Source organism: Eleutherodactylus coqui, chromosome 1, assembly GCF_035609145.1.
Source record: "Eleutherodactylus coqui strain aEleCoq1 chromosome 1, aEleCoq1.hap1, whole genome shotgun sequence".
NCBI lineage: Eukaryota > Metazoa > Chordata > Amphibia > Anura > Eleutherodactylidae > Eleutherodactylus > Eleutherodactylus coqui.
The window spans coordinates 499,974,187-499,995,940 of record NC_089837.1 but is presented as its reverse complement, the minus strand read 5'-3'; the positions used below and the strand labels follow the sequence as shown (position 1 = coordinate 499,995,940).

The window sequence follows — 21,754 nt, the reverse complement described above, 5'->3', positions numbered from 1 at the left end:
CAGCTGAAGGGATTCCCCACAGTCGCAGCTGAAGGGATTCCCCACAGTCGCAGCTGAAGGGATTCCCCACAGTCGCAGCTGAAGGGATTCCCCACAGTCGCAGCTGAAGGGATTCCCCACAGTCGCAGCTGAAGGGATTCCCCACAGTCGCAGCTCAAGGGATTCTCCCCAGTCGCAGCTCAAGGGATTCTCCCCAGTCGCAGCTCAAGGGATTCTCCCCAGTTAGAGGGCAAGGGATTCCTTCAGCTGCTGCTCAAGGAATTCCACAGTCGCGACTCAAGGGATTCTCCCAGCCATGGCAGAGGATTTCAGAGTTCTCCCATTGGTTTCAATGGGTAATATTACAAAAAGATAAAACATGCCACAATTTTTTTCTCTTGCAACATAAGTGAAAACATCACAAATGTAAAGGAAAGCATTGAGAAGCATTGGTCCCATAATTCTGCACTTTCACTCATTCCCGCATCACTTGATTTTTTTTGCTCACGTGAAATCGGACACTTTTAGATAAGCGTATTTTAGCTCTGTATTTAACCCGTGTTTTGGAGCCTATAATACGGAGCTCATGTAAGTCTGTGTGTCTATTCACATGGCTGTGGTATTTTTCATGACCGTTTTTTAAAAACGCAGTATGACTTATTTTTTGCGTTTTTGCCTCCGTTTTGCTATTATTTCCTATTGGGTAAATACAGATCAGTATTTCTCTGATGACATACTATGGTAATATTATCTGTAACTCGCCCGTAACGCGCATCCGTATTCTGGTCGTGTTACAATACGCTCATCTGAAACCAGCAAATGGGCGCTTACAGGCGGGCCGGAATATTCTACAGGGTGATGTGGAATATTCTGCCATGCAGAGAAATCGGCGGCAGAAGCTGCACATATATAACCTGTGGAATTTGACGCAAATTTGAAAACGGGAGAATTCTGCCGGCAATTCCGCCTCGCAGTCGCACTCAGACCTGTGGAGTTTCATGCAGATTTTGGCAGCGGAATTCTGCTATTTTCAGTTCTGCGTCAGAATGCGCCAATCATGCATATATCGGTGCAGATTTTTTCTGCACAGTGGAATATCCCTCAGTGATCAACAGAATATTCCATTCCGTCTAAAAGCATCTTTAATGCAACAGGCTGAGCACGGCTCCACCCCCTGATATGTGGCTCCACCCACTTTTAAAAACGTATAGGAACACGGCATAAAATTCCTAAGGGACGTTTCACACGGGATGGAATTGTCTGCCGGACGCAGCGCAGATGGGTTTTTTGCTTAATGATTTTATTGCATTTTGCTTCCGTTCTGCGTAACATCTTACGGAATTTCTACCTTTTTTTATGCAGACTTTGGTTGCCGAATTACATCTTTTCTATGTTAGAAATCTGCAACAGCAATTGTAAAAGACGCGCTTAATTTCGCGGCAGAAACCTTTTGCGCTTCAGAATGTACGCTTGATGGTTCGCAGTAAAGACGGACAGATTTTAACAGGTGCGGAATTCAAGCCCCATAGGGATGCGGGTGGTCACACACGGACCTAAGCTAATATTCACTCACAATACCGTGATGCATATGCGCCATTTTTGGGGCACATGGCTGCATGCTATCGCGCCAGTGGCAGCGCTATTTACTGCAGTGTCTTGCACTGCCGGGACCGCTCACTTCAGCACCCTCCTGGCAGCGCCATGTTTGAGTAGGCGGGCTACTCTACTTAGTTATAAGTATTTTCCTTGCAAAATTGCGCATTTCAGTGCACAATTCCGTGGATGCGAGGCCTTTACTGCGCAATTGCACACTAAAATAGAGCATGCCATGTTTTTTCCCTTCACTCAAAATGCGTGCCGAATAAAACTGCGTGAAAACTTACTTAAATCAATAGGTTTTATTCGCTGCGCATTCCGCGTGCAGATTTTGTGGCCGCAAATACACACACAAATCCGCCCGTGTGCGGCCGCCCTAGCATTGTCACACAGCAATGTTTGTGCAGACTAATGCCGTCTCGTATGAAATTTTCTTAAGTGAGCCTGAAATTCCCCCAAAATACATCAATTTCCTAAAAATGACATTGTGTGACATCAGCCTGATAATGGTTAGAAATCGACCTTACTTTATCATTCACTGTTATTACATCCCCGCACTGATTCTATGAATGGAGTCCAGATCCCGCATCACATGTCTCTGTCTATTCAAGGCATTTGTTCCACTTTCCACGCGGCGCTGATCTACTTTGCCTGTGAGTATTTGTTTTTGACCTTTTAAGAAGAAAAACAAACATCCAATTAAGAGTGAGAAATCTTCCGGCCAAAATCCAAAAATTTCAATTTCGGATACAAAAAAAAAAAAGAGTTGAAAAATTGTGAAATTTGTGGTGCTGAAAAAAAAAAGGTCTTCTCACATTCCAATGTCCATCCGTTCACATCAGCAGTACTAATGAGGGGAGGGATTAGGAACTTTCCTCACTGGGAGTGAGAGTCAAACATGATATAAGCCTCCCCACGTGATTAGGCCAATTAATAAGTGAGAACAGAATAGAACTTCCTGGTCTGTCGTAGAGGGCTGAGGAGGTTGTGAAGTACGAGGGGCACCAGGATGAGGAGTCGTATCATGCTATTTGTAGCTGCTGTACTCCTTTTAGTATTGCCCTCAGTCAATGGACAATTTCCGAGGGCATGCAGCTCTGCAGAGGTCCTCTTGAGTAAAGAATGTTGCCCGGTTTGGGCTGGAGATGGTTCTTCATGTGGAGAAGTTTCTGGAAGAGGAACGTGTCAAGATGTTGTCGTATCTACCTCGCCTTTGGGTCCTCAATTTCCCTTTAGTGGGATTGATGATAGAGAAAACTGGCCTGTTGTCTTCTACAACAGGACCTGCCAATGCCAGGGCAACTTCATGGGCTACAACTGCGGTGATTGCAAATTTGGTTTCATCGGTCCCAACTGTACGGTGAGAAGGACATTGATCAGGAAAGAGATCTTCAAGATAACTGCGGCGGAGAAGGACAAGTTCATCGCCTACCTCAATCTGGCCAAACGCACCATCAGCACGGACTTTGTCATTGCCACCGGGACCTACGAGCAAATGAACAATGGTTCCAAACCACTTTTTACAGACATCAGCGTGTATGACCTCTTTGTGTGGCTACATTATTACGCCTCCAGGGATTCTTTCCTAGAAGGTGACCTTGTGTGGAGAGATATTGACTTTGCCCATGAAGCACCAGCCTTCTTGCCCTGGCACAGGTTCTACTTACTTCATTGGGAGCATGAAATTCAGAAGCTTGCAGGTGATGAGAACTTCACCATTCCCTTTTGGGATTGGAGAGACGCCCAACAGTGTGAAATCTGTACTGATGAGTTTTTTGGCAGCACTCACCCAACCAGCAACGTCCTCCTGAGCCCGGCTTCTTTCTTCTCTTCCTGGCAGGTAAGTTCAGAGGTCTTACTTACACACACACACACACACACACACACACACATATATATATATATATATATATATATATATATATATATATATATATATATATATATATATATCAGTGCTGTAAAATAGAGCGGTGGCTCCTAACCGGTATCTCCATCAGTCATTGGTATGGATGTTTTATGGATGATGTTTTGTCTGTGGTGTGGGATGGAGATACCGATATCATATGAGAATTTATGATTTTTAAAAAAAAATATAATGAAATTAATTTGGGATTTACGGTAATTTTTAGCTCTGACAAAATAAATTTTCTAGACATTACATTAATTAGAAACATTACGCAAGGTAATAACTATGCTTTATGAAGAAATTGCTGGGAACAACATTCTTCTAGCCTCGAGCAATCACCCACAGTACATATCTAAATGCATGCCTGCGGGGGTAATTATTAGGACAAAATGTTTATGTTCAGAAGAAAACGCATAGAAAACGTATGAAACGCTAGAGATAGATATACTCAGGGTAAGAAAAATCCCTCCGCTAGAAGTTGTCAGATGGAAGGAAACTTTCTCTGTGTGATTGTAGCGTTGATATAAGTGATTACAATATCAGACCAAAAGGATAATTAATTGGGGAGAACTGACCCCTTGTAGGGAGGCTCTAGTACCCTGTTGTACCGCCTCTAGCTTGTATACAAGATGCGATATGGGCGGGCATGGAGGCTCTAGTACCCTGTTGTACTGCCTCTAGCTTGGATACAAAATGTGATATGGGTGGCGTGGAGGCTCTAGTACCCTGTTGTACCACCCTTAGCTTGTATACAAGATGTGATACAGGGGGGGGGGGGGTGGAGGCTCTAGTACCTTGTTGTACCACATCTAGCTTGGATACAAGACGTGATACGGGGGGGGGGACATAGAGGATCTAGTACCCTGTTGTACCACCTCCGGCTTGGATACAAGATGTGATACAGGCGAGCATGGAGTCTCTAGTACCCTGTTGTACCACCTCTATCTGGGTTGCAAGATGTGAAATGGGCATGGAGGTTGTAGTACCTTGTTGTACCATCTATAGCTTTGATACAAGATGTAATACAGGTGGGCATGGAAGCTCTAGTACCTTGTTATACTGCCTCTAGCTTGGATACAAGATGTGATATGGGGGCATAGAAGCTCTAGTACCCTTTTGTACCACCTCTAGCTTGGATACAAAATGTGATACAACTGAACATGGAGGCTCTAGTACTCTGTTGGACCACCTCTAGTTTGGCTGCAATGTTTGAAAAGGACAAGCATGGAGGCTCCAGTACCGTTATACCACCTCTAGCTTGGATACAAGATGTGATAGGAGCAGGCATAGAGGCTCTAGTACAGGTGGGCATGGAGGCTATAGTACCCTGTTGTAATGCCTCTAGCGTGGATACAAAATGTGATACAGGCAAACATGGAGGCTCTAGTACCCTGTTAGACCACCATCTTGGATACAAGATGTGATATGGATGGGAATGGAGGCTCTATAACCGCCTTTAGCTTGGATACAAAATGTGATTCCAGCAAGCATGGCAGCTCTAGTACCCTGTTGTACCACCTCTAGCGTGGATACAAGCCGTCATACAGGTGGGCATGGAGGCTCTAGTACCCTGTTGAACCATCCCAAGCTTGGATACAAAATGTGATAGGGGTGGGAATAGAAGCTCTAGTACCAGTCGTACTGCCTTTAGCTTGGATACAAGATGTGATACAGGTGAGCATGGAAGCTCTAGTACCCTGTTCTACTGCCTCTAGGTTAGATACAAGATGTGATATAGGCATGGAGGCTCTAGTACCCCGTTGTACCACCTCTAGCTTGGATACAAGACATGATATGGGGGGAGGGGGTATAGAGGCTCTAGTACCCTGCTGTACCACCTCCAGCTCGGATACAAGATAGGATACAGGCGAGCATAGAGGCTCTAGTAGCCTGTTGTACCACCTCTAGCTTTGATACAAGATGTGATAAAGGAAGGCATGGAAGCTCTAGTTGCTTGTTGTACTGCCTCTAGCTTAGATACAAGGCGTGATATGGGGGCATAGAAGCTCTAGTACAATGTTGTACCACCTCTAGCTTGGATACAAAATGTGATACAGACAAGCATGGAGGCTCTAGTACCCTGTTGTACCGCCATTAGCTTGGATACAAGATGTGATACGGGCGGGCCTGAAGGCTCTAGTACCCTGTTGTACCACCTCAAGCTTAGATGCAATATTTGAGTTAGAGAAGCATGGAGGCTCTAATACCTTGTTGCACTGCTTCTATCATGGATAGAAGATGTGATATGGATGGGCATGGATGCTCTACTACCCTGTTGTACTGCTTCTAGCTTTGAAACAAAATGTGATACGGGCAGGTGTGGAGGCTTTAATACCCTGTTGTACCGCCTCCAGCATGGATACAAGATGTGATACAGGCAGGCATGGAGGCTCTAGTACCCTGTTGTACCAGCTCTAGCTTGGATACAAGATGTGATACAAGCAGGCATGGAGGCTCTAATACCCTGTTGTACTGCCCCTAGCTTGAATGTGATACAGGAGGGCATGGAGGCTCTAGTTCCACCTCTAGCTTGGATACAAAATGTGATTCAGGCAGGCATGGAGGCTTTAGTACCATGTTGTACCACCGCTAGCTTAGATACAAGACGTGAAACAGGCGGGCATGAAGACTCTAGTACCCTGTTGTACTACCTCTAGCTTGGATACAAGATGTGATAGGGGCGGGTATGGAGGATCCAGTATCACCTCTAGCTGGGATACAAGATGTGATTCAGGTGGGCATGCTGGCTCTATTAACCTGTTGTACCGCCTCTAGCTTGGATACAAGATGTGATTCCAGCAGGCATGGAGGCTCTAGTACCCTGTTGTACCACCTCTTGCGTGGATACATGATGTGATACAGGTGGGCATGGAGGCTCTAGTACCCTGTGGTATTGCCTTCAGCTTGGATACAAGATGTGATACAGGCGGGCATGGAGGCTTTAGCACCCTGTTGTACTGCCTCCAGCTTGGATACAAGATGTGATTCCGGCAGGCATGGAGGCTCTAATGCCCTGTTGTACCACCTCTTGCGTGAATACATGATGTGATACAGGTGGGCATGGAGGCTCTATTACTCTGTTGGGCCGCCTCTAACTTGGATACAATGGGTGTTATGAGACCAAATGTCCTTCAGCGAAGCACCTGGAAACTCTTCCAATAGACACAATGACCGGTAACAATGTCTCTGGATGGCGGACAAAGAAACAGTTGGAGCTGCTCGTGCTTGTCAGATAATCAGATAATTCTCTCTGCTGGTGGTCTGTTGAGGGTGTGCTGAGAACCATTTGTGTGTACTATCTTGCATCCACTTGTCCCAACACCTCCTAACAGTCTGGTCAGAATGGCCCGGTAGGGGACAATTCATCGATATGACCCTCCAGCTTCTCACATCCCAATAATGCGTCCCTCTCAGACTCTGATAACGGGGTGAAATCTCTTCTCTGTGTCGTAGAGGCGTCTAGTGGCCAACAAGCTCTAAAAGCGGAAGAAGAGGTCACTACACACAAGGAGCCTCCGTGAGCTTCTTATAGGCCAAGGGGGGAACCACTTTTAGGGTCTCAGGTGACAAGGTTTTTGACAAAGAGTGTAAATTGAAATCCCATGGATATCCACAATGGTTCCTCCATAGAGCCAGAAAAATTGAATCTGAAAAAGAAGGGGTAATCTTATAAAGTAGCAATAGTAAAAATAACATTGGCATAAACGCCAAAATGACTTTTTCCACCAGATTTAGTAACAACTATAATGAAATAGTTCTGATAGTAAAGAGAAACCTGGCTATTTAGTATCAGTATGACATCCAACAAATATCATGGACAACGGCTGTCCTTTTGTAGGAGACCAGGTAAAACATAGAGTGATATATTATATTATCACCGAGCAGCACAAGAGTCTCCGAGCCGCCGCGGTTATTCGCAGGTAAGCAGGGTCGCCGGCACGGCTTGTAGCTGGAATCCACTGGGTGGAATCTGACCCGCTCGTGGGAGCCCGGCCTAAGAGTAGATCCAAAAAGTGGATATTTGCCTAAAACGGATGTTATGATTGGTCCAGTACATATAACATAAAGCTTCCATATACTTGAATACATATCACTCAATGTACAGAGCGCAATCTCAAACAGGGCGAATGGACCGCGAGGAAATGCGACGAAGAATCTCCGAATGACGTGAATACTATAACTGATGGAAGTATTTCTGGGGCATCGAAGCACTTTGTACACAACCGGCGTTTGGCCTCATTTATATATTACGGCATTAACAGGATTATCAAATGCACAGGAGGAGGTGCTGTGCAGAAGAGCTCCTCCGGCGGGAAGCCCTTTGGATATTTAAATTAAGGACTCGCCGTCCTCCGGGGCGAAACGCCAAACAGATTTGTTAAATTATTAAGATGTTAATTATATACACTTAGGTCGGCTTCACACGGACGAATTCGCGTGCGCAATATGTAGTGATTGGAGCACATTGAATCCAATGGGTTCGTTCCCATCCGTGTATTTATCTCTGCGCACTTCGGCTGCACGAAATACACCGCACAAAATAAAACGGCGCATTTGTGCACCAAATGTCCCCATAGAAGTCAATGTGTGTGCACCGTGTTAGGAAATGCGGGAAACGGTAATCGCGAAGGAAAAAGAACACATCTTGGATTCATTAGAGTTATTTCAATGGCTGGGAGCGTATATTTTTTGCATGCGCAATTGTATACAGCTTGCAGTAAGAACAGAAAAATACGCCAATGCACGCACGAAAAAAGTTCACAATTACGCATACGCTCGTGTAAAGCCGGTCTTAAGGGAGGTCATATATGGTGATGTCATGAGATCATGTGATTTATAGTTTACAGTCTAATGTTGGCAGGAAACGTATCTGAGGGCGGCTTCACGCCAGCAGGAGGGCAGGAATGGTTGAATAAGCGTGACGTATATGCCTCGTGAAAGAGTTTTTTTGCGCACGTGCCTGGGTAAATCATGTGGATATTTGCGCAGGCACCGCTAGTTCACATGGATGACGGAATCACCCCGCCCTGATTTAAATTGCTATTAAGTCAAATGAGGTGCTGCTGCTCATGGGTGTACGCAGCGTTTTGCACTCACCCACACATATGTGCACATTTGCGCACTGCCTTAGACTTCTATGGGGACCTTTGTTGTGCACATTTGCCTTAAAATACAGCATGGTGCTTTTGTTGTTTTCCAGGCTAAACGCACGAGCAAAAAAAAGAGAAATGAGAATCAGTCCAATGAAAACAGCGAGCTCCATTCTCTGCATATTGCGCTCATGTGAAGCCGCCCTAAAGCCTCCTTCACAGGGCGGTATGCGTTTATATGTTCGCCGTACGCACCGTATAATCGCATAAATGAAGTTTGCCACGCTCAACTCTCTATCAGAAGTGGCGTATTTAGAGCCATTCACACGAGCGGATGCGGAATACCTCGCCCGCAAGGAGCGTAGAGTCGCAAAAAATAAAATGAAGGGAGGAGACGGCAAGAGGCAGCTGATGCGTCCGTGCTCGCCGATCGATCGGTTTATTATGGCAATCAAAGTCATCGTCTTTTCCCACCGTTGTACGCAGGTAAACTCTCCCCCCCTTTCGTTTTTCCAGCTGACATAGAAGTCTATAGGAGCACGCCGCGTGACCTGTGTTCGTCTGAATGAACCCATTGGGTGATTTTTTTTAATGCAGAGAGTAAGCCCCAAGGCTGGAGTAACACGAAACCAAAGCACAGCATACAGATGTTACAAGCATATGTGCTGCGGACTTCATGCACGCTGCCAGGAGACAGTGAAAAAAAAGGGACATTTAGGGCTCAGTCACACGGGCGTTTTAACGCGCAAATTTTTGTGCACAAAACGCTTGTATTCAGAAAATGGTGGGACCGAAGCAGGCAGCATGCAGAAAAAAAACGCACTTGGCACGTTTTTCCACACAAAAGGGGCGCTTCTCGCTATCCCCTGCTGCGGCTGTGACAGCTGCAGAAAGGGATTCCTTGTATGTGAAATCCCTGGATGTGACTGCATCCAGGGGTTTCGCCTTTGGTCAATGGGGATGGCGGCAGCGGACAGCATTGTCACAGTGTCCAGTGACGAGGGTACTCCCCACGGAGATGAAGAAATCCTCTGCCACAGCTGTGACAGGAGAGCGATGTTCTCCCATTGAATTCAATGGAGCTGGTGCTACAGCCGGCTCTATTGAAAGCAATAGGCTGCCGGCAAGCGCTGCAGTGATTTTTGGGGAAGAGCTTTAAATATAAGCCCTTCCCTGAAAATCATCCCTAAAATATGTAAAAAATAAAAAATATATATTTGTCACAGCTGTGCCAATGGATCGCGCTCTTCACTGTACGTTCTCAATGGAGTCGGCGCTGCTGCCCTCGGCCCCATTGAGCACAAGGTGAAACCCCTGGATGCGACAGCATCTAGGTCTTTCACATCCAACATATACCGATGCCGCAGTTACCTGCGTTTTAAAAAACGGTGTCCTATAATTTTCGCCGCAGACGTTTTTGCGCATGTAAAATTCGCACATGTGAGCGCTCACATTGAAAAGCATTGGTTCTGTATTGATGCAGATCGCAAACACGACTAACAGACGCGTTAAAACGCCCGTGTGACTGAGCCCTAAGGGGGAATACCAACTTGCGTTTTTCTTGTGTGTTTTTTTCATGCGGTTGTCAATGGGACTTTCTAATGTTAAAAACGCACCGCACAAAAATTGCAAAGCACAAACTAGCGATGCGTTTTTAACATTAGAAAGTCCCATTGACGAGCGCGTGAAAAAAATGCAGCGATATCGCGTGAAAAAAACGTGCAAGAAAAACGCAAGTGTGCAGGAGCCCTAAGGCTGCATCTACACGGGCTACAAAATCTCGCTACAATGTGAAGCCCGTGGTTTCTCATGGGTTCTTTCCCATTGTAGCAATGTCTTGTGGCGAGATTTTGTAGCCCGTGCGGATACAGCCTAAGGGCTCCTTCACACAATTGCGCACACCTTAGCGCAACATATTTGCGCCATGGACAAGTTTTTTTTGCATGCGTATCGTCGTATTTTACTGAACTGTTTTTGCGCCCACAGGACACGGTTAGTTCGGCGTGGGACGCAACCACGCCCCTATTTAAATGGCTAATTTGTCTCATGAGGACCAGACGGGTTCTTCCTCCCGTTGCAATTGTGCAGCATATTGCGATTCCACATTAGCGCACACTCTATATGTACATTTGCGCACAAAAGTTGGACATGCTGCATTTTTTTTTGCACACGCTAAAACAGAGTGCAAACAAACCGACGCAAAGACCCCCGTGTGAAGGAACCCTGAGGCCAGCTTCTCACGAGCGTATGCGTATTTGTGAGCACCTGAGCACTGTATTTTAGCGGAATTAACTATGCTTTTCTCGCATGCCCATTGGTGTATATTCCTGTACTCTTTGCGTCCGCAAGGCACGTTCATTCGCATGCGGCAAACAAAGACGCACGGAGTAAAATGGCGAATTAGTCTTAATAAGTTCCAGAAGTGTTCCCCTTCCTGCAGAATTACGCAGTGTTTCATCTGCTTGCGTATTGTGTGCGCATTAGTGGACCCACACTGACTGCGCACAAAATATGGAAGTGTGAACAAACCCGCTCTAATCAATGGACTCTATTCTTGCACGCATAAATACGCCCTTGTGAAGCTGCGCTAAATGGACCCTATTTTGGTTTTTTTTAACATGCTAAAAACAGATCTCAGGGGGACCTAAAAACCGCAGCAAAAATGCTTGTAACACGCGCTACACACAGTCAGGTCTTCATGAACTGAAACGGCATAGACTGGCGTGACTGCACCCAAATACGCCAACTGCACAATGAGAAGTTCACAGACCAAAGAGAATGATTACCTCCGCCTCTGCCAATGCCGCGCTGCAACCCAGCTGATGGGATTTGCTTTGGTTCCCGATGGAACGCTCTAATCCGTCTCACACGTGTTTTGTAAGCAGCGCGTCTCGGCTGACGGAACATTATTGTTGCCTGCATGGGTAATGTCATTTATCAGATGTAAATAACCGCGATTAACGGCGAGGAAGTCCGCGCATCTAGTGGTAACTGTGAGAAGAAAGTTGATGGTCATTCCTAGAAGTTGGACATATTTTAAAAAAAAATCAAATAAATGCGAAATATATTTATTAATCGCAGAAGGTCTCGTCACCTGATGTTTGCACCGTCTCACTATGAATGGATTTGGCTGATCTTCTCCACTGCTCCGCTCTTCTTGTGAAAAGTAGTGAAATCTACTCCATGCTGTCCTCAAAGATACATAAAATAATAAAGGCCCATTTAGACAATGATTAGCGCTCAAAAGCCATCATTTGAGCGAATCGGGACCGCTGTCTTCTGCATTCAGCTATTGTCCTCTCGGAGCGCTCAGCTGTTGTACAGCTGAGCGCTCTGAGCGGGGTATGCAGAAGACAGCTGGAGCACTTGTCTTCTGCATACTCCTGCTGTGTTCATGGTGCACCCCTGCTGGTATACAGCTGAGCGCTCCGAGCAGGGTATGCAGAACACAGCTGGAGCGCTGTTTTCTTCATATTCCAGCTGTGTTCTCTAAGTGGGATACTAGCTGAAACACTAGTATCTGCGGTATCTCACTGAGAACTCAGCGTGCGGCACTGATAAGGGTTATCATTGTCTTTCAGCATGCTGAAAGAGAAGAATGAACGACTCGTTAATGAAAACTGCACAATGCCCGTGCGTTTAGACCCAACGATTCTCTCTCAAAAGACGGCTTTGAGCGATTTTTGGGTCTAAATGGGCCTTAATCTTGAGTGCTTTGAACTTGTCAAGTGGGCGGTCTCCACTGCTCATTGTCAGTGAGTTATGTGTGGAGCAGATCTCACATAGCCCATTGATAGTGAGCGGAGGAGACTGCCCACTTGACAGATTCAAAGCGTTGGGAGCTGAATCCAATAGAAGTCCTTGGGGGTGTACAAAGGAATGAAGAGGAGCGAGAGAGTCAACGGGCTGCAGCTGCAAAGCTATATGGCCAGACAGATCTCTGGGGGCTTTTTAAAGGCCTTGAGCAGATGGAGCTAAACTGGGATTTGATAGTAGAGATGAGGCGGATGTGATGTCATCCTGTTGCCTGGAGTAAGTCTGCAGTCCATCCCTCAGTTACAAAAGTCAATTTGGTTGAAAAGTGGGTATAAAAAAATAAGAAACTTTCTCTAATTTATGGTGATTCATAAATTCTTGGCCAACCCATACAAACAGGACACTTTTTTTTCCTACTGTCCATGAGAAGAATAAGAAATAAAGTTTGAGCGCATCTCATCTGTGTATGGCCAGCCTTACCCATGGGGTGTGCTCCCTTTGCAACTATAGTGACATTGAACATATATTCCAAAATCTTTCCAATTTGGTAAACCCCAATCTAAGTGGTCGCACGTTCTTCAAACTTGAAGAAATCTTTGTATTTTATGATATATATATATTTTTTTTCTCTTGTTTTTGGTTGTTTTTACATCTTCCTAGGTTGTGTGCAGTCAGCCTGAAGAATACAATCGTCTCCGAACCTTGTGCAATGGCACAAATGAAGGTCCCTTATTGAGGAGCCCTGGACGTCATGACCGAAGCCGGACCCCTAATTTACCTACTTCGGCTGATGTTGAAGCCTGTTTATCGTTAACAGACTATGAAACTGGCCCCATGGATCGCAATGCCAACTTCAGCTTCAGGAACACTCTGGAAGGTAATTGCATCTTGAAAATTTTTGAAAGCCACAAGACATTAAACCGGCCATACATATGAGGGGGCTGATGCCAAACAGCCTACAGCAACTGGATCATCATATCATACATATACCGAGATGATGATCAAGAATGATTGTTCCCTACCTCCCATAGTAATAAATTGAGCATGTTGAAATCCCCAAGTCTGTTTTTGTTTACCCCCAATGACAGGGAACCATCAGATTTCTCTATTGCATTCAATTGTCACCCCATGTGGGTGGTTCAGTTGACATCTGTCTATGGCTAGTTTTAGTCCAAACCTATATTATAAACCACAGAGAATGACATATCAATATAGTGTAAGACATTGGTATGGCCGTAGTGTATTGATGGGAATCTGTTGCAGAGCTTGACCAAGACTAATCCAACAAAATAGACTTGCATTTCATTGGTATATTCAATGCGAATGGAATACGGGCTGCTGAATCCAAGGATGTCCCAGTGTACAATCAGCTGACGCGTCATGGCTAAGTAAAGATAACACATGTAGATGGTTACATTTCTTAAATCAACCTTCCAGACCCGGGAAAGCGGGACAGGTTGTATTAGCTGGTGCCCTCCTTACACCATTTTGCTGCCAATTCGCTTGTTCCTGTGGCTCCTTTACATTCTTCCAAGACGGCTTCAGTGATAGTCTAAGAATAGTGTATTGGTAGTCCAAGACATTACATGGGGCTCTTTTTGGATAGTTCTGCTCACATGAGGAGTTCTGGCCAATAGGAAAGCAGCATGCGGTGTATGACGACTGATGCACAGTTGAAAAAATGAAGAGGATGCCGGGAACAAGTGGACTGGTTGCAGAATGTGGTGAATGTTGGGTATCTGGTAATATAATACCTTCCCATCTCCGGTTACTGTACAAGTTCTGCTCCCTGGACCAGAAGGTTGCCTTGAAGTGGTTGTACCAGGATCACTAGTTATCTCTTCTCCTGAGGATGGGGAATACCTCAGTGATTGTGGGGGTCTCAGCGTGAGACCCGTACCGATCCCGAGAATGGGGGTCCCGTGTACCCTGTCCTCCTCACTGTGAGCTGATGCAACAGGAAGGTTAAAACCTTTACAACCTGCAGCCATCTTCATCCCTTCCGGCAGTCTTACCATGTATTGACCCCTTAAGGCCCGAAGGGGCTACGTCCTTGCACTATGATGCACAACATCATAGACATAACACTATTGCTCAAGGTCTCACAAACTGTATTTTAGTTCTCTCTGTTTTCACATCTAGTGTCTTGCTGCAACATGACTTTAGCATAGGTCACATAAGCATCTTTGGGCAATCATTCCTACACTGTATGTTTCTGTACTGACTGGTAAAATACCCTTAGCGCTCATAACCTAATGTCTTTGACATTAACACCCTCACTGTTAGCAGGCCTGTTATCATCTCTTTAAGTGTGCACACCAATATTTAGCGACGCTGCGCCTTACTCATCTGCCCTTAGAGAACATAAAGCATCCACTGTTGGACGAACATACTGCACAGGGATGCTTGTCATTTCTTTGCCCCGTGTTCCTCAGGACCCTTTTGCCATGTGCCTTTGGTGCCCTGGCCCTTGCACTATTTCTTCAGTCCTGGTCATCAGGCCCACTGTGTTTCTCCACAACCTTACTAGTCTCTCTTGCTGGCCTGATCATTGTGCTGTATTGTAGTGAGAGGCTGCAGCTCCCAGCACACAGGAGCTGCTGCTGCTCCACACACTGTAGAAGGCTGCCACTGAACCAAGATGCCCGCTGGCCCTTCTGCACAGTGTCACATGGTGTAACGCTACCAATCGCAGCCTATTCTGGAAGTTTCTAGTATATCTCAATTGAGTCCTATTGAGCCAAATTTTTTATGAGCTTTGGATTCCCTCTTGTGGCCAACTTTAATAGTGCAGCCTGTAACAACTTTATTACCTATCTTAGATGCCATTGAGTGGATGATAGTGACAGTGGGCTTGACTTTGCTCCAGGGCTCAGTACATAGCAGCAGAACTGCTGTAATCTGTAAGAGGGGAGCAGGGCACTGCTCACCCCTCTTACCTTACTACACACCCCGCAGTGAGATTAAATGTAGCACTGACTGGACATGCAAGCACAATGTTACGCAATTCACTTTCAATAGGACTACAAGAGATAGCTGAGTGGCAAGTGCTTGGGTATATCTGTCAGCTGCATTGAAACGAATGGAGTGATGGCAGTGCATGCTCAGGCAGCGTTCAATTCATTCTGATGTCACTATAGGGGATGAAGTGAACCCACAGTGACAGGCAAAGGGGGACATGGGACCCCTGTTCTCAAGTATCTCAGTGGTGATCTCAGTGGTGAGATACCCACCGATCAGCAAGTTATCTCCTATCCTATGAGTAGGGCATAACTTGTTATCCTGGTACAACCCCTTTAAGATCCTACTGTTTGCCCAGTTCAGGACATTTGCCACTTTCCATTTAGTGTTATTACAAGTTTAAGCCAATAACAACCCTTACCATGACTGCTACTACCATAGCAGCCAAGCACTGACGTCACCATTGTCACCAGTGACTGATCGAATGATCGCCACCAGAAAAACATGGCAAACAAAGTCCGGTGGAAGTCATAGGTGGCATGAGCTTCATGGATCCATAATATAGCCCCCATAGCGAGGTGTGAGCCCATAGTGTATTACAAGCCCATAGGAAATCTGGGCAGTGTCCTAAAGACTTCGTGTATGCAGTAAGGCCATGTCCGTGTGCCTTGGTCATTAGACCCCCAAACTAGTTATGTTGTGCCCGTAATGCTCATGTAAAACCAACTTTGGCTGCATTCTATAGTAGTTCTATAATAACGACTGACGTGAAGACCATTTTTAAGGACAGGGGTCAAAACCATGGAGCCAATAATAGTTATGAAAAAAGCAAAAACACGCTGGACCACTTTTTGATCTTTGTCTCACTCTTGTATCTAGGTTTCGCTAATCCTCGCAGTGGAATTGCAAACCGCTCGCAGAGTAACATGCACAATTCCCTGCACGTCTATCTGAATGGCTCGATGTCCTCCGTCCAGGGATCTGCTAATGACCCTATTTTTGTTCTTCATCACGCGTTTGTTGACAGGTGAGTCTTCAGATGGACTGATACGCGGTCATAAATAATTCCAAGTGGCTGGTGCTCCGGCTCCATCTAGGTGATGCGCTGACATGGCTTTGTCCTTAAATACTGGGTCACACTGGAGGAATTTTGATGATTTGAATATGGAAATGTAGATGGGGGAGGAGGGGGGGGGAGACTCGCAGAAAACATTTCTTTATGCAAATGGAAAGTTCCCCAGAAATAGAAAATTACGAACACTCATTTTTTTCCTATAGACTATAGAGCTGCTGATGACTTTATACGCCGCTAGCTTCAGTGAAGACCAGGGATGCACAATATTTGCAGACCCCTAAGGCTAGCACTGGGCCCATGCATAGGTTTAAAGGGGTTTACTAAGATTGTAAGTTATCGCCTATCAACAGGATATCCACAGGATAGGGCATAACTCGCTGATCGTGGGGGTCTGATTGAAATTTGAAGTTTGACTCGGGGGTGGGGCGCGCTGACTTCTCCCCGCCTGTTGTGTGAAGACTGACAGCTCTCTCCCTGCTTACATTGCAGAAACGCAGCAAAACTGCAGATTAGGTTTACAGGACAGTGACAGCAGGAAATCTGCAGCGTTTTTTTTTTTACCCTATACATGTGAACAGGATTTGCTTTAATCCCATTCATTTTAACCCTTTCCAATCCACTGTCTGACGTTTGAAGACATTCTGATTGAAGGCTGCACAGCTCATATGTCGGAAGACGTCCGGCAGGGTATTCTTACTGTATATTACTGGCTGCTCTGTTGTCGGGGGCCTCTCCAGCATGTCTCACACTGCAGTACTGGCTCTAGCCAGCAGATGGCGCAATTGCAGAAAGAGAAAGCCCTCGCGTCTTTTTGCTGTGTCAAAACTGCGAAATTTCTCTGGTGAAACAGTCCAGTGGGAACCCAGCATAAGCGCGAAGTCAGACAAGCAATTTTTTTGCTCACGCCTATGAATGCAAAAAAGCACGTCTGATAGAACCATTGGTTCCCTACGTACTGTTCACACGTCCGTCTTTTGAAGGGGTAAAATACTCGCACTTGCAAAAGATAGGACATATGTGCAGCGGCAAGGTCTGTGCTGCGCGTAAAATATCCCCGTGGGGAGTCCCCTCATCACTGAACACTGGGACAGCACTATTACATTGAATTCAATAAATGGCTGAGTGCTGCCTCTGATTGGCTGAGTGCTGTGACCAATCACAGGCAGCGCTCAGCCAATCAGACCAGCACTTTCCCGAGGAAGGGATTTTTAAATCCCAAGCCACCAGAAAGTGCTTCAGAGCAGTGGAAAAAGGAGACCTGAGCCCGTAAGGGGATGTATATATTTTTTATACCAGCCAGGGATGATTTTCAGGAAAGGGCTTATATTTCAAGCCCTTCCCCGAAAATTACTGCGGAAGTTGCATGCATTCATTGCTTTCAATGGGCACGGAGCTTTAGTCACGCACATTTTTAACATGCGTGGAGCGGGTTTTTTTGGGGGTTTTTTTGCGCACGTATAAATAAAGTATTTTAGCTCTTTTTTTCTAAATTTATGTTTGCCACGTGGGATAAAAAGTGTGTTCAGTTTATTGCACGGGTCATTATGGATGTTGCAATACCAAGCATGTTTTTTTTCTTCATTTTTATTTTTAACCAAAATAAGGAAAAACCGCCAAAAAAGTGTTTTTTATGTGGATTTTTTGTTAAACTATTTTTTTTATTAAAGACTACAGTTTCTCATAAAACCAATTCAACGCAGCATTGCAACAGTTGTGAGCGCTGCAGCCTCATACGTCATTACTAGAGATGAGCGAGCATACTCGGTTCGGGTGTTTTTGCACTCGAGCACCGCTTTTTCCGAGTAACTGACTACTCGGACGAAAAGATTCGGGGGGCGCCGGGGAGCGGGGGGGGGGGGGGGGGCATGGTGGAGCGGGGGGTAGCAGTGCGGAACAGGGGGGAGCTCTCTCTCTCCCCCCCTCCCACTCCGCTCTGCAACCCCCCACTCACCCCCGGCGCCCCCCCAATCTTTTTCGTCCGAGTAGTCAGTTACTCGGAAAAAGCGGTACTCGAGTGCAAAAACACCCGAACCGAGTATGCTCGCTCATCTCTAGTCATTACGTTTATCGGTGACATGGCCTGAAAGACGCTATGCTCCATTCATGAGTAGGACCGAGATGTAATACCAGGCACAGCCACTATACAATATATGGCACTGTGTCTGGTATGGACTAAAGTTGAGCACCGCTGTCACGTCAATCACCTGATTGGCAGGAGTCTTGTGCGGCAGACCCCTACTGGTCAACTATTGATTACCTATCCTGATGATAATCAATAGCTGAGTTCTGGAAAACCCCTTTAAGTCCACACACCCAAGGATCTAACTATAATGGGTGCAAAAGATACGTTAGGGGTCCATAAGATTTCCCTCATATGAGAAGACGAGTGCTATGGGTGAAGCATTACAGTTCAGGAACCTGTTACAGATTTTGGGGCGCAGCAGTTTCAGCGTATGCCTCTGAACACGCTCGCCCCCTGCTGCCATTATTCCCATGATGTGATCGGATGCTGAATACTTTGCACCTCTAATGCTGCCAGCTCCTCTACAATGAGATCTGTGACAGTCTTTTCTGCTTCCTGGGAACGTTCAACTCGCTGGCAGAAACTTTCGTTTGCTGGATGGGATCAGACAATGCGATCTAAGAACTGGCATGACGTTGAACATTCTCTGCAGTACTGAAGTCTCTGCCATGTTTACATAATACATATCCCCTGCTGATTTTGTATGATCAGCTTCCTAGCGTAGGGTTCTCCACAGGCTCGCGTAGACAGCCGACAAAATCCCACATGAGAGACACCAGTTATAATGGGAATTGTTCCCCTCCCCAAGAAGCTTGATAAGGGGAATATTAAGCGTTTAGTACAGATATCGTTTATGAAGTCTATTAGCACAGAGCTGTCTGTAGCTTCTTCGACTGGGAATATTTAGTTTTTCTCTGTATGGCATAAATATGGTTCTAGGTTATAGATCGACTTGTATGGAGAACAGGCTGAGCAGATGCAGATTGCAGGGAAGGTACTGAATTTCCAAAATTGGCAGAACAGCAGGCTCATCGTGTCACAAACCGATTTAGCTTGGGGCTATTTCCGAGGGCAACACTTGGGGTCCACTGGTTTTCATGCCTTAACTCTACCAATCGAGATCTGGTCTTCACTGCAGAGACCCCCAAGCCGTTAGTAGTCTGTGTGTTGTGGCGCAGCGTGGTACCAAAGGAGCAGGCAGGGATGTGGTCGGGGTACACAGCTGAGGTCAGGACAAGACAAATTCTTGCATAATGGTAAGACCATTCTTGAATCAGGATAGGCAGCAGATATAGTAGTGTAGTCCACATACATGCTGAGGTCAGGAATGGAGAAGATGGGAAAGCTGAATGAAAGAGGCATGGGTCAAACCAGGAGTAAGAAAGCACCTTTGCATACCAGACAGAATTAATTGGCTATTTAAGGCATCCTATTTTAAGTTCAAGGTGTCTGAGTAGAGGCATGCCTGGATTGTCCAAGGATAGAAAAGCTGGGTGCGCAAGCAGCAGAGGTCAGCCATGCATGTGAACCCCACAGAAGGCAGGGAAGTTCATATGTGGTGGGCAAGACTTTCAATCAAGAACACCCAGGAAGACAGGAACTAAGTGCAAAACTCATTCAAAACTTCAGGGAAACTGGTAGTTTCCAGGACAAACCAAGAAGTGGTCATCCGAGCAATGTTTCCGACCCCTATGTGTCAACCGCCATGCTAGTTGTTTTCACCAGGAGACTGACAATGGAGCATTGCGGGAGTTAAAGTTCCCCAGTTCTTAGTTTGTCCTGGACACTATCAGTTTCACTTAATTTCTGAATGAGTGTCCTTGCTGGCTGTCTTCCTGGATGTTCTTGACTGAAAGCCTCTTTCACCTCACGCGGACTTCTGTTATTGACCATCAAGATGATTTCAGTTCTATCCTGGATTATTAAAGGCATCTTCTGGTACCTGAAAAGTCATGTGATTATTGTTTTAGATACCACATAATTCAACATAACAGCTTTATTAATACTCAGCATGACACCATACACAACTGGAAAATTGTTGGATATATTGAAAAAATGACTACATCTATCAATTTCAGATGAAAGTCTACCCTTAAATCATGTATCCCATGACCCCTGGAGTAAATCCAGATGGCTGCCACCAAGATGTCTGAAGGGCATCACCATAGTGTATAAAAGTTTCCCCCTACGCATCTAAGTGTTCTAGAAAGTTTCCTACTTGTATCTCTTTTCATTCAGAAGATATTCCCGGTGGCCCTGACATTTGAATCACCATGTACATTGCAATACCGAAGTGTTGCAATTTATTATATCGCTGATCAAGCGATCAGATGGTCAAGTCCTATAGCGACATTTAAATTAAAACAAATCAATCTTGTTATTTGTATAGAGCCAACTCGTTATCCGCAGCGCTTTCATGTAATTTATTATTTACCCCCCACCAAGCTGGGTACTCATTTTACTGACCTCAGAAGGATAGAAGTCTGAGTTGACCTTGCAATTTTCAGGTTGCGAGTAAGAACTTAGGACTGCATATTGCTGCATTAGCACTCTGCGCCACACAAGGCTCTGTAAAATGCCAGAAAATCTGCTTTTTGTTCATCCAACCTCCCAAAAATGGTAGGAAAAATGATCAAAAACATCAGTATCACAACATGGAACCAATGAAACCCCTCACACAACTCTGTGAATGCAAAAATAAAGTTATGGCTACATCCATCAGCCCCAACAATGGTGACTGGCGATGTACTGCGCATGCATGACTATGGCTCCATTCAAACAGGGGCTTAGGACCCAGTTCCTGTAATTCATGGGAGGACCCATTTATCACCTGCCCTGCGTATGCCATTGCAGGCTTGGCATCTGAACACATACAGTATAATACTAGTGTCTTCTTATGTGACACCAGGCCCTGCGTGTAACTGCTAAATTCATAAAGTTATGTAGGACTTGGTGCATTTGCACATTTCATAGTCCATTGGTTTCAGTGCTGTAATGCTTCATTTTTTCTGTGGAGGCGCTGCAGGGAAATCAATTGCTTGCAGATGATCCCACAGGTTACAGCTGTTTGCTGTGGTTCCCAGTGACCAGCTCATTGTCAGGGGATCCTTCTACTTAAGACATTGAGGGACATTCAGAAAACCTAACATGGCCGTTTCAGGCACAAAAGAAATTGCAGTCTTTTGTATAAATGGGAATTTAAGAAAAAATGTGACTTTTTGCTACCTGCATCGCCATCCACCACTTTTTTAAAATGGGGGACATGTTTTTTTTTTTGGAGGAGTGGCCGCCCCGTCACATACCAGAAACCTGTGTAAGTTATACCAAAAATGAACTCCATATCGGATCTGGTGTATATCTCTTTA

At 45.5% G+C, this 21,754-nt stretch overlaps 1 protein-coding gene across 1 annotated transcript in view; it reads left to right on the top strand.

Annotated features, from left to right (window-relative positions):
- Nucleotides 1-2,525: 2,525 nt before the first annotated feature.
- Nucleotides 2,526-21,754, top strand: part of TYR (tyrosinase) — a 31,037-nt gene continuing 11,808 nt past the window's right edge. Inside the window, exons 1-3 of the mRNA XM_066587099.1 lie at nucleotides 2,526-3,415; nucleotides 12,991-13,207; nucleotides 16,171-16,318. Of these exons, the coding sequence (XP_066443196.1) occupies nucleotides 2,585-3,415; nucleotides 12,991-13,207; nucleotides 16,171-16,318 (1,196 nt within the window). The 5' untranslated portion in view covers nucleotides 2,526-2,584. The remainder of the gene's footprint in view (nucleotides 3,416-12,990; nucleotides 13,208-16,170; nucleotides 16,319-21,754) is intronic.